This window comes from Microtus pennsylvanicus, chromosome 11 (genome assembly GCF_037038515.1).
Source record: "Microtus pennsylvanicus isolate mMicPen1 chromosome 11, mMicPen1.hap1, whole genome shotgun sequence".
NCBI classification, from domain to species: Eukaryota; Metazoa; Chordata; class Mammalia; order Rodentia; family Cricetidae; genus Microtus; species Microtus pennsylvanicus.
In genome coordinates, this window is record NC_134589.1 from 69,360,002 (window position 1) to 69,372,853 (window position 12,852).

The 12,852-nt window shown below is 42.3% G+C and overlaps 1 protein-coding gene across 8 annotated transcripts in view; it reads right to left on the minus strand.

Annotated features, from left to right (window-relative positions):
• The window catches only part of Cdkl3 (cyclin dependent kinase like 3), a 96,397-nt gene that overhangs the window by 77,278 nt on the left and 6,267 nt on the right, over positions 1-12,852 (minus strand). For 6 of the 8 annotated variants that reach the window (XR_012912412.1, XM_075992682.1, XM_075992683.1 and 3 more), the window contains 3 exons: positions 11,259-11,453; positions 3,197-3,375; positions 2,058-2,170 (listed from right to left, as the gene is read on the minus strand). Coding sequence is in view for 7 of the 8 variants with exons in the window: in XM_075992682.1 (XP_075848797.1) it covers positions 2,058-2,170; positions 3,197-3,375; positions 11,259-11,453 (487 nt within the window). In the remaining variant the exon portion in view is untranslated. The remainder of the gene's footprint in view (positions 1-2,057; positions 2,171-3,196; positions 3,376-11,258; positions 11,454-12,852) is intronic. The other 2 variants (XM_075992684.1, XM_075992685.1) reach the window with 2 other exon arrangements.

Below are 12,852 nucleotides of genomic sequence, written 5' to 3' on the forward strand. Positions count from 1 at the left end.
CTGTCCTGGAACTAGCTCTTGTAGACCAGGCTGGCCTCAAACTCACAGAGATCCGCCTGCCTCTGCCTCCCGAGTGATGGGATTAAAGGCGTGCGCCACCGCCGCCCGGCAACAGCTCTCTTCTAACACAGTCTCATAACAGGATTTTAAAAAGGCACATAAAGTGGATGCTTCAAGACTCTGTCTTTTATTCATCTTAAATCATCTTCAATCAATGTTAATCCAGGTTTTACTGCTTTGATGACTGTTCCCAGTACCTTCTTCCTCAGAATCCTGCAATGATGTGTTTATGAAGAGTTTCTCCAACACACTTGGGGCTCCTCAAGTTCCTCCTTCAGATTAAAATACTGTGTACAAAGCTAACTTCCAAATGTGTAGGTAGTTATGGAGATCAGTGTTAACTGCCAACTACCAGGAAGCCTCTGGGGATGTCCTGGGGAAATATCTTGATTACATTAATTGACCCCCTATTATGGATGGCAATGTTCCCTGGCTGGGTCCAGGATTGTAGAAATGGAGGAAGGGAGTCAAGCAACTTGAAAGTATTTGTTAGTCTCTGTTCCTGATTGTGGGTATAATGTAATCAGACCCTCAAGCTCCTGCTGGGACTTCTGCTCTTTGATGGACTGTAACCCAGGGCTTTGAGTCAAAATAAAACAGATGTCTCCTAAATTGCTTTATCAGATATTGCAGAACAGGAAAGCATCTAAGACAGTAGTTAAAACAGATTGTAAAATAATTAAACTCTTATCAAGTATACTTTTAAATTTTATTTTTCATCAATTATATCATTGAACACATTATTTAGCTACATGGTTTCTACTGTGGGTTTGATGATAAAGAGGATGATTTAAAGGGACTGGAAGAGATGGATCAGAGGCTAAGGACACTCTGCTCTTCCAGAGGACCCAGATTTGGTTCCCAGCACCCACCTCTGGTGCTTTACAGTTGACTGCTATAACTCCAACTCCAGGGGATCCAACACACCTCTGGTCTCTGGGCACCAGCACTTAAATGCACATACCCACACGCCCACACAGAGATGCACACACAATTAAAACAAAATGGATCTTATTAAAAGGATTATTAGCAAATAATTGATTTTCTATCAACAATACTTTAAAAAAGCATCTGACTAAACTTTACTGCTGTGGGATAATGCTCTTGTACACTGTAAAGATTTGTCACTTGTACTGGTTTAATAAAACACTGATTGGCCAGAAGTCAGGCAGGAAGTATAGGTGGTGTGGCAGATTAGGAGAATTCTGGGAAGAGGAAAGACAAGAGATCTAGTCAGCAGCCAGATGCAGAGGAAGCAGGATGAGAATGCTGCACTGATAAAAGGCACCAAGCCACAGGGCTAAATATAAATAAGAAATATAGGTTAATTTAAGTTGTAAAAGGTAGTTAGTAATAAGTCTGATCAATAAGCCAAATAGTTTATAATTAATATAAGCCTCTGTGTGTTTCTTTGGGACTGAATGACTGTGGGACCAGGTGGGACAGAAATGTCCATCTACACTTTACTATTTAAAGTCCCTGTCCAGAAGAGAAGCTATTTGCAGAGGCCAACATCTTTTAGTACTAGAACAGAACAACTTTTTTTGCTTTGTTTTTTGAGACAGGGTTTCTCTGTGTAGCTTTGGAAACTGACCTGGCACTCTCTCTGTAGACCAGGCTGGCCTCAAACTCACAGAGATCCACCTGCCTCTTTCTCCCAAGTGCTGGGATTAAAGGCGTGTGCCACCACTGCCTGGTGAACAGCACAACTTTAAAAAAATATATAGTACTGGGGCTGGAGAGCTAACTTGGTGAAGTATACTACACCATATACTTTTCTTAGCAGCAATGATTAACATGTGCCTTTGAGTTCCTGCAAAGAAGTTATTATTTGTCAAAACAATTTTCTGCCTTCTTTATCAGCATGGAAACCCATCTGCCATCACCTGTCTCACAAGGCACTTCCTTAGTGTTCATTCCCTAAATATGGGCATCAGGCATAGCTGATACAGAAGCAGTTACTTAGACAGGTAGCAGAGTATTTCAGTAATACCTACCTACTTTTAAAACAATCTTGTGGAGCAAATCCAAATCTGAACTGCTAGGAAGGTAGGGATTGCCAGTGGCCATCTCAATGATCATACAGCCCAAAGCCCAGATGTCTACTGGTCTGGAAAAAAATTTACCACAGAGTAAATTACTTTGTCAGGAACAAATATGTATAACAACTACTCTAAAGACGTTTATATCAGATCAAAGCTAAAAAGAAAGAATGTTTGCCAGCAGAAGTGGAGAAAGAGAAGAGAAACTAAGGACAGATGAACACAACCAAAGTGTGTACATGCAAGAAAACGTCCCAATAGATGCCATTATGTCATCTGATTAATAAACCACAAAGGGGGAAAGCCACAGTGATGGTGTATGTCCTTAATCCCAGCACTGGGGAGGCACAAACAGGCAGGTATCTGTGGTTTGGAGGCCAGTTTAGTCTACATATTGAGTTCAAGGCCATCCAAAGCTACACAGTGAGGCCCTGTTTCAAAACCAAGTTTAAGTGGTATTATTTACAAACAATTTTTCACTGTAGGATATTGACTGAGGGACTGTCCTCCTTTATGAGTCATCTAGAATAGCACAATTTTTAAAAAGCATTACTTTCAGTCTTTATAAGAAAGAGAAAACTTGGTAGATCCTGTTTCAACACAGAATTATGGTGAATGATTGAAGAATCTTTGGAGGGGCTCAGCAGGCAAAGATACCTGCCACTGGGTCTGAAAACCTGAACTGGATCCCACACAGTTGGAAAGAACTAAGTCCTGCAAGTTGTCCTCTAACCCCCATATGCATACCATGGGCCCCACCCATAAATAAAAAATATATAATTTTTTTTAACCGTTGCAGAACACAGAAGCAGACCATCAAGAGAGGAGACAACACTGCTAGAAGTATGGCACAGACTCACGCAAGCCTGGAAACAGTGCAAGAACATGTGCCCAGGCCTCCAGCAGCCGCCACCATTTAAACCCTCCAGTGTAAGTACAGACACAGTCACCAGTAGCACAGGTGCCCACAGCGTCCTCTGGGTGCCTTTAAAGGTATCCCTCTTTCTTGACCAGACACAGATGGCAGGGAGCGAATAGCAGAGGGAAAATGACACACCTGGGAGAAGCCAGGCGAGTTCCCAAAGTATACGTACTTTCCGTAAGAGGTATCTTTTAACACCAGTTCTGGAGCTCTGTACCAGCGAGTGGCTACATAGTCTGTGTAGACATCCCCAGGAGCTGCTAATGTCCTTGCAAACCCAAAATCACAGAGCTTAGTAATCCCTGACTGGGAGACTAAAATATTCTCAGGCTTTATATCTCGATGGATAATCTAAAAACAAACAGAAAATTTGATATATTAAAACGAGGTTTCATTTTATATAGAATCTAAAACTCTTCAAAGACAAGTCTAGCTCACAGCTAAGATAGGGAAGACATTTCCTAATCATGGAAAAAAAACATTACATATTCTCCATCCATCACTTCCAAACAAAATGAAGCCAAAACAGACACAGAAAAGGTAAATCTGTTGTGCAGTATTACTTTAACTGTGTAAAGATGCGTTGCATTTGTTTCTACTGCACTGATTTAATTATATACAGATGTGTTGCTGTTTTACCGTGCCTGCCTAAGGCATAAAAAGTTAAATGGCCAATAGCTAGGCAGGAAAGGGACAGGCAGGGCTATCGGGCAAAGAGAATAAGTAGGAGGAGGAATCTAGGCTCTAGAGGGGGAAAGGAGAGAACTAAAGGGAGAAAGGGAGACACTTGGGGGCAGCCAAGCAGCTGCCAGCCAGACTCCCATGGAAAAACAGAAAAAGTAGGACATACAGAATGAAAGAAAAGTAAAAAGCCCTGAGGCAAAACATAGCTGAAGAGAAGCAGATAAAACTAAGTTGTAAGAGCTAGCGGAACAAGCCTAAGCTAAGGCCGAATATTCATAACTAATAAGTCATCTCTGTGTCATGATTTGGAGGCTGGCAGTCCAAAAGAGTCTGCTACATAAATCCCACTCTAAGAATGAAAGGGACTTGGTGAGACAAAGTTGAGCTTTGCTTTGACCCAGTTGGTACCCACTGTCTTCACAGCCAGTCCTCGGAAGAATACTGTGCACTACCCTGTCCTCTGCAGACCCTGCTGTACTCAACTGCTCTGGACAGTCATTGACACTATTTCCACAATGACGGACCCCTCGCAATCCTCTACCTTACTCATGTCTTAGTGTGAGTATATTATCAAACACTCTTCTACTCTGCAGTCCTGGGACCAAAAAGTCTCTTCTTTGCCTACAACCTTCTTTCTCTGTCCCTTAAATGTAGGACTGTCTCCCACTTTCCATTCGCAATATCATGCTCTTCTCTCTCCTTTCTCCCCGCTTCCATCTCACTCCTCTGGCTTCCTGTTGTGTTTTTGTTTTTGTTGTTAGACAGGGTCTCATGGAACCCAGGCTATCCTTCAACTCACTATGTAGGCAAGCATAACTTTGCACTCCGGTCTCATGGGACACTAGGCTCTGTCTCTCCCTGCGGACCATTTCCATCACTTGGTTCTGGAGACCACAAACTCATGTGTTTCTTTCCAAATACCAACTGACCCATTTCAGTCTCAGCACCCCTCTTTTTAATAATGTTCTACAGAATAAGAGAATATTTTAACTGACAAAAATTACATATATTAGTTGCATATACTTTATTAAAATATACCAAAAAAGTTGGGCATGGTAGCACATGCCTTTAATCCTGGCACTTGGAAGTTCAAGACAGGGGGATCACTGTGAATTAGAGTCAGCCTGGTCTACATAGTGAGTTCCAGGACAGCCAAAACTAAATAGAGATATCCTGTCTCAAAAAAAAAAAAAAAAAACAAAAACCAAAAAGTCCACCAAGGAGTGACTAAATTAGACAAACCTCTCACCTAATTTTTCACAAAAGACCTTCAAATCTATTCTTAGCAATTTCAATAACATGATAGTCACTTACTAGAGCAACCATGTTGTAAAAAAAAATCTTGTGAACTTACTCCTATCTGAAATTTGGTAGGCTTTGACAGGAATCTCTCTCAGCCTCCTTTTTAAGATTTTACGTGTGACATAATATCCTCAATTTACCCACACTGTCCCAGATGTTACTGCACCCTACCATCAAGTCTCAGTACCGCACTGCATTCTCTGCGCCCACTCACCTACAGCCAGACACTTAGATGCACGGCACACTTGCTTGCTGTGAGTGTGCTACAGTGAAAGCAAATGCAGGTATCTTGGACCAACTAATGTTTCCTTTTCATACGCACCCAGAAGAGAGACTGTGGTTACCCACAAGTTCCTGCTTTAAACACTGAGGACACTGTAGTGTCCAAGGAATTTACACTACACTGGCATCTGCACGGGTTTCCTTTTCTCCACATTCTAATTGCCACTTCTGCAATGACCGTTCGAGCAGTGACTTCCATCGTTTAAATTTCTCTGATGATGACAGATTTTGAGTACTTCTTCATATACCTGTCTGCCTACATGCCTGGCCTACTTCTTTCCTTCGCTCATCTTTAGTTATTCTATTCACTTATTGAGTTATCTGAGCTCTTCGTTGGTTTCCATTTTCTCCCATTCTGGAAGCTGTTTCCTCATGCTGTACATTTTCCCTTGACTACTTTCAAGCTCTTCAGCTTGGTCTCATCTGTCACACAACCGTTCTCTTTTAGCCTTAGCCTCGGGCCTCACATTAGTCTTTAGTCTATCTTGAGCTGACGTCTGAATGTGGTTCGTGGACTTGAGACACTCTGGCCTGTGGCTGTCACACAGTCCATTAAAAACTGTCTTTCCACCGGTCAGACTGCGCCAGTACTTCTCTACAAGTTTACCTTCCAGCGCCCAGATCTCACACATCTTTTGTCAAGGTTTATTAGGTTATACGATATTTTGATGCTATGAATGGCATTTCATTTTACTTCAGGCAGGGTTTCCTGTATTCCGCCCACATGTTTTTGACTCTCCAGCCTCCAGCTCCCAAGTGCTGGGATTTCAGGAGTGTGCCACCACGCTCAGTTCTAGGTAGTGTGGGGGGATCAAAACAAGCACATACAAGCACTCTACCAATTAATCTACACTACCAGACCCTAACTGTACCCTAAAAAGTCTAATTTCTGATTATTTGTTGCTAATGTATAGAAAAGCATCTGGATGGTGGTGGTGCACACCTTTAATCCCAGGTCCTGGAAAGCAGAGGCAGTAGGGTCTCTGAGTTTGAAGCCAGCCTGGTCTGGAAAGTGAGTTCCAGGACAGCCAGGGCTACACAGAGAAACCCTGTCTTGAGAAACCAAAAAAACAAAAAGAAAAAAATAAAAGAAAAAAAAGGATTTAGAAATGATCTTCTTTGCTGTGGGAATTTTATATGTAAATAACATGTTATCTGTGAATAAAAACAGTATGCTTCATCCAACTCAAAAACAATGCCATGGTATAACTATTACACTAGCTACAATAAAAGTGACAGTCACAGGGCTGGGAGTGTACCTCAGGGGTACAGACCCTGCTCAGCATTCACAAGACTCCAAGTTGATACTGTCACTTAGGAAAACAGTTTGGCTCTTTCTTGCTTTCTCTCTCTCTTTCTTTCTTTCCAGCTTTTGGAGCCTGTCCTGGAACTAGCTCTTGTAGACCAAGCTGGCCTCAAACTCACAGAGATCCGCCTGCCTCTGCCTCCTGAGTGTTGGGATTAAAGGTGTGCGCCACCACCACCCGACAGGGTTTCTCTGGAAATCGCTTTGTAGACCAGGCTAATCTTGAACTCAGAGAGATCTGCCTACCTCTGTCTCCTGAGTGCTGAGAGTTGGCATGCGCCACCACTGCCCAGTGGCAGTTTATTTAAAACTACCACCACCAAAATAAATAAAACAAAGCTGTTGACAGCAATATTATTCATAAGGCCTGAACTAGAAACAAGCTAAAAGTCCAGCAGCTGGTGTATGCTGTATCTTCACTAGAGAAGCACTCAACATCTAAACAGAACAAAGTACCAATACATGTCCCAGTGCAAATTACGCTAAGGTGAAGGAAACCATGTGTAAGACTGTTCATTTACGAGAAATTTTCAGCAAGAGCCTCTCTATAATCTATATTGACTATCCATATAAGAGCCTATCTATATAGCCTATCTAGAAGAGTTACCGGTTTCCTGGAGCTGAGGGTAGAAACGAGGACTGAGGAAAAGGAAGTGAGTTCACTTTAAAACTCCGTCCACTCACTAGCCGACCACTGAACTGAGCAGACATGACAAAGATTGCAGACTCAGAACTTTAAAGTGGGGCATGGAGAGACGGCTCAGAGGTTAAGAGCACTGGCTATTCTTCCAGAGGTCCTCAGTTCCATTCCCATCAGCTACTTGGTGGCTCACAACCATCTATATAGTAGGATCTAATGCCCTCTTCTGGCCTGCAGGTGTACATGCAGAACAGTCATACATAAGATATAAATATAATTCTTATTTAAAGTACAGGAAAATTAACTAAAAAAAAAAGTGAGTATTGCGACTTGCACCTTCCCATCATGCCTGCGCTTGGACAGACAAAGGCAGGAGAACCTCAGCAAGTGACAGGCCACTTGATCATCACCATGAGTTCCAGACCAGCCACACCTACTTAGCAGGTGTGTGTAGGGTGGGGAGATAAGCCCAGACAGGGATGGAAAACTCCGATTTCTGTAATTTTCACATTATTTTAAATATCCTGTTTTCAACAAAAACTAAGGGGCACGCAAAAAAGAAAAGAATCAGGAAACAGAGCTCTCAGTAACTCAGTAGCTATGCTTCCAAGAAGCCAACACAGTCCTTGGTGAGCAACCTTTAAATCAGGTTACTTACTTATTCCTTTTTAATAAGCATATAGTACTTGTATAATACAATGGGTCTCATTTTGACATTCTTTTCTGAGACGGGTTCACTTTGAAGCGCTGGCTGTCCTGAGACTCACTACATAGACCAGGCTGCGGTCTGCCTGCCTCTGCCTCTGGAGCACTGGGATTAAAGGAGAGCACCACAACCCTCCTTTCTTAGTGAGTCTCCCTGTGTGGGAGGGTGCATGTGTGCCAGTGTGTGAGAGACCAGCAGGAGTTGTGCTGTCAGCCTTGGCAGCAAGTGCTACCTACTGAGCCATCCTCACTGTCCCTTGTGGCTTCTCCGAAATGCTTATACATTTGATTTTGTATGTGCGTGCTCTGGGAAAAAGCCTGTCCAGAGCAACTCTGCAATCACGTCTCCTCCTCCCTGATTTATCACCACTCTCCAAAGTCCCCTACTCCCGGACAGAAATCTCAAGGTCCAAATCAAGAGCAGAAGGAGAGAGAGCACGAGCAAGGAACTCAGGACCGCGAGGGGTGCACCCACACACTGAGACAATGGGGATGTTCTATCGGGAACTCACCAAGGCCAGCTGGCCTGGGTCTGAAAAAGCACGGGATAAATCCGGACTAGCTGAACATAGCGGACAATGAGGACTACTGACAACTCAAGAACAATGGCAATGGGTTTCTGATCCTACTGCACACACTGGCTTTGTGGGAGCCTAGGCAGTTTGGATGCTCACCTTACTAGACCTGGATGGAGGTGGGTGGTCCTTGGACTTCCCACAGGGCAGGGAACCCTGATAGCTTTTTGGGCTGATGAGGGAGGGGGACTTGATTGGGGGAGGGGAGGGAAATGGGAGGCAGTGGTGGGGAAGAGACAGAAATCTTTAATAAATAAATAAATTAAAAAAAAAAACAAAGTCCCCTGCTCAAGTTGACGTCCATCCTACAGCAGCAGCCTGTGTGCACTTCTCTCCTCTAACAAATCCTAGCTACATTTCAATCCAACTTACTTTACCTCTTCCTCAGACTTTTACTGTTTGGCCCACACTCCCTGCAGACACCATGCACTACTTTCAATTTGCCTGGAGGATGTGTGTGTGGGAGGGGACACATTCTATCTACACCCTATTTGGTATTTTATTTTTTCTTTTTTGGTTTTTTAAGACAAGGTTTCTCCGTGTAGTCCTGACCAGGCTGGCCTTGAATGCAGAGATCCACCTGCTTCTTGACTCCTGAGTGCTGGGATTAAAGGCCTGTGCCACCACCACCTGGTGGGTTATTTGGTATTTAAGGTCAGTGGCATAAGGTCATGCTATTTTACAGACAATAAAGGGAAGCTTGAGAAGGTTGTCCCCACAAAGGTGGTGCTGGCCTTCAGTGCCAGCACTCAGGAAGCAAAGGCAGGCAGGCATCTCTCTGTGAGTTTGAGGCCAGCCTGGTCTGCACAGTGAGTTCTAGGACAGCCAGAACTATGTGAGAGACCATGTCTCAAAACAAATGAATCAAACAAAGAATGTTAAATCTCCAGGATAAGAAATCATGGCACTGTCAGCTCTGGTTCCACAAATCATGTAGGTTTCCAGAGATAACTTGTGGTGAAGATTGGTTAGTGTGCTTCATTTTTGAGACAGGGTCTGATCAAGCAGCACTGCTGGCCTGAACTTGCAGTGACCCTCCTGCCTTGGCCTGCTGAGTAAGTCTGCACCACATGCCCAGAGCTATATGCAACTGATGGTCTCACAACTACCTCATCTTGGATCTAGCTGGCAAGGGCATTACCACGTCAACTCCAATTGCTATCACAATAGTTTTTTCTTTTTTAAATAAAGACTTATTTATTAATTATATATACAGGGTTCTTCCTGCATGTATGCCTTCAGGCCAGAAGAGGGCACCAGATCTCATTACTGATGGTTGTGAGCCACCATATGGTTGCTGGGAATTGAATTCAGGACATCTGGAAAAGCAGTCAGTGCTCTTAACCTCTGAGTCATCTCTCCAGCCCCACAACAGTTTTCAAAGCCATGAAATATGTGGCATTATTAGCAAATCAAAGCAGTAAAAGCCATCAGAGAAATCCTGGAGTATACAGCTGTACCAGTATCAGCTAGACAAAATGATTGCTGATGCAATAGTGGGTGGCTCCCACTATGATCTCAGTACTCTGAAGGCTAAGGCAAAAAGACCTGGAGCTTGAGGCTAACCTGAGATGCATACTGAGTTTGGCATTAGCCTGGGCTACCCATTGAGAACCTTGTTTCCTAAGACAAAAACAAAATATTTTTGAGGACTTTACTATTTTTTCTGAATATATAATGTATCGCTATTTCCTGACTACTTTCCAGAAAGTCAGGCATCTGAAAAAAATAAAGTGTCACAAAAACTGCTAAGCTAGGCTGGGCTTTGGCAGCATATGCCTTTAATCCCAGCCTTCAGGAGACAGAGACAGGACGATCTGTGAGTTCAAGGCCAGCCTGGTCAACAAAGCAGGTTTCAGGACAGCAAGGACTACATAAAGGCCATGTCTCCAAAAACCTGATGAGCAACATTACTACTTAACACTGAAGTCAGTACTAGAAATCAGCTGGGCTTTTTTCTCAATATTTTTTTACAGATTGAGTGATGGACACCTGCTCTGCCTTCCACAGATCACCTGACTTACCATTCATTTACCTAATAGCCATCCCCTGGCCCCAAACCTCCCTTCATTTAAAGGAATCTTCATGAAAGCACAGCTCTGACTTTCAACATTTTGATGCATCTTCTCAGAGATATTCTTCAGTTCAATGATGAGTCCTTTAAACCAAATCATTGATACTGCTTTTAGCATCTGCCATTGATTGGATGTGAAGTGTCCCCTTCAAAAAGGCTCTTTTCATTGAAGAGCAATCCCCACTGCTGCTGGTGGAGGCGGCTCGGGAAACTTCAGGGGGGTGTCTAGCAAGAAATGGGTCACCAGGGCATGTCCTTGTTGGGGACCCTTTCTCTTTCTGTTGCTTGTCTACCATGAGACAAGCACACTGTCCCATGCTCCTGAAGGCATGATGCTTGAAGAGAATCATGGGCTGAAACCTCTGAAGTCATGAGGCAAAGCAGGATTTCCTCTCTTTAAGTTATCCTCACAGTTTTCGTCACAGCCTATGGGAAACTAACAGTACCTCAGACTCAGCCCACCTTATCATTCCAATTACTAAGTACTCAATAAATGTTTTTGGGTTCTGCAAATAAGCTAAAAAGCAATCTCCCCCTTTTCATTTTCAGGAAGTCTATTAGTATTATACACAGAAAAATCTTAACAACCTCCATTAAAAATAGAACTATTCAAATGGCACTTGTGAGTCATAGCCGTCCCAGCTGGGCTCCCTCTGAAGCACTTACATTATTATTGTGAAGATACTCAATCGCTCGAAGAATCTGGAACAGGTACTTTCTCAGTCGCTTACTCTCTAGTCCGTGACAGTAATGTTGCAACTCATCTAAGACTGTGTGGTCAATAAATTCAAATACCAAATGAATTTTCTTTTTTTGTCTAAAAACTTCAATCAGATTGACCAGGTTTTCATGCCGAAATTGCTATTAACAAAAGAAACAGAGTTTAAAATAAAATTGTTTCAAGCAGTAATTCATTCAAACACCTATATAATTTTGGAGAAAAAAAAAACAGGAACAGTTTCAACTTCTTTTCTTTTAACAGGAACGTCTCAAGTGATCTGGCACATTCTTAATGTGTAAAAATTACTGTGATTTCTTGCTCTCTAGAAAAAGGTGAGACATGTTGACAAGATTGCTTATTAAAACAATTTAGCACTAAAGTACCACAATACAATGAGAACTGTTTTGCTATCTTTTAATTTGGTTTGTACTTAACACATGAAATTTAAGAGGACTGCATCCAGCACTTGGAAGGCAGAGGCGGGCCAATCTCTGAGTTCAACGCTAGTCTAGTTTACACAGGGAGTTCCAGGCTAGGCAGAGCTACAGAGTGAGATGGTCTCAAAACAAAACAAATAAGAATCAATAAATAAAATAAAATGGACCTTGTTTCATATTTGCTAATTTTGTTGTTGTTCTTTCTTTTCATTTTTAGAGACAAGGGCTTGCTATGTATCCCAGGCTAGACCGGAACTCACAACTTTTCTGTCTCAGCTTCTGGAGTGCTGGGTGCTGGGATTAAAGACATAAACCACCACATTTATCAGCAGGTGTTTTATTTTTTGGAAACTGAACTTGGGATCTTTCACATGCTGAGCTAAGTGTACCTAGCCCCTAAGGTCCTCGTATTTCAGATGAGCATGGATTTTTACACTTTTACAATTTATGTATGTGTGCTGGTCTATACGCATACATGTGCATCATGTGCATTCCTGGTACCCAGAGGTCAGAAGAGGGTGATGTTGGATCCCCTGAAACTGGAGTTAAGAATAGTTGTGAATCACCATGTGGGTGCAGGAAGCAAACCTGGGTCTTCTGCAAGAACAAGTGCTCTTAGCCACTGAGCCATCTCTCCAGCCCACACGTATATTTCAACATCATTGAGCATATGTTATAAATTTATATAACGTATTCTCTAATTTTGGTCCTAAGTTGTAGAGACTAAACCATAAGTTCTAAGGGTCATTTTTAATTCACTTGATAATCAAAAGAATATCAAAATATGTTTTAAAAATCTTCAAATATATGAAATAATTTATAACCATGGAAATAGCATAAATATGCAAATATTTGGTTTTTTAATTCATTTTTTATTCTACAATTCTACTAAGAAACAAAACACCCTTTATCTCAGATACTCAGGAGGCTGAGACAGGAAGATAAATCTGAGGCCAGTCTGGGCAATAACAGCGAGATCTTCGTTTCATGCAAACAAAAATTAAGTAAGTAATTTTTAAAACAAAAATTCTTTTTTTTGTGCTCCTAACAACCATTGTCAAAAATAATTTTAAGGAGTTGGAAAGATGGCTTAGTGGGAAAA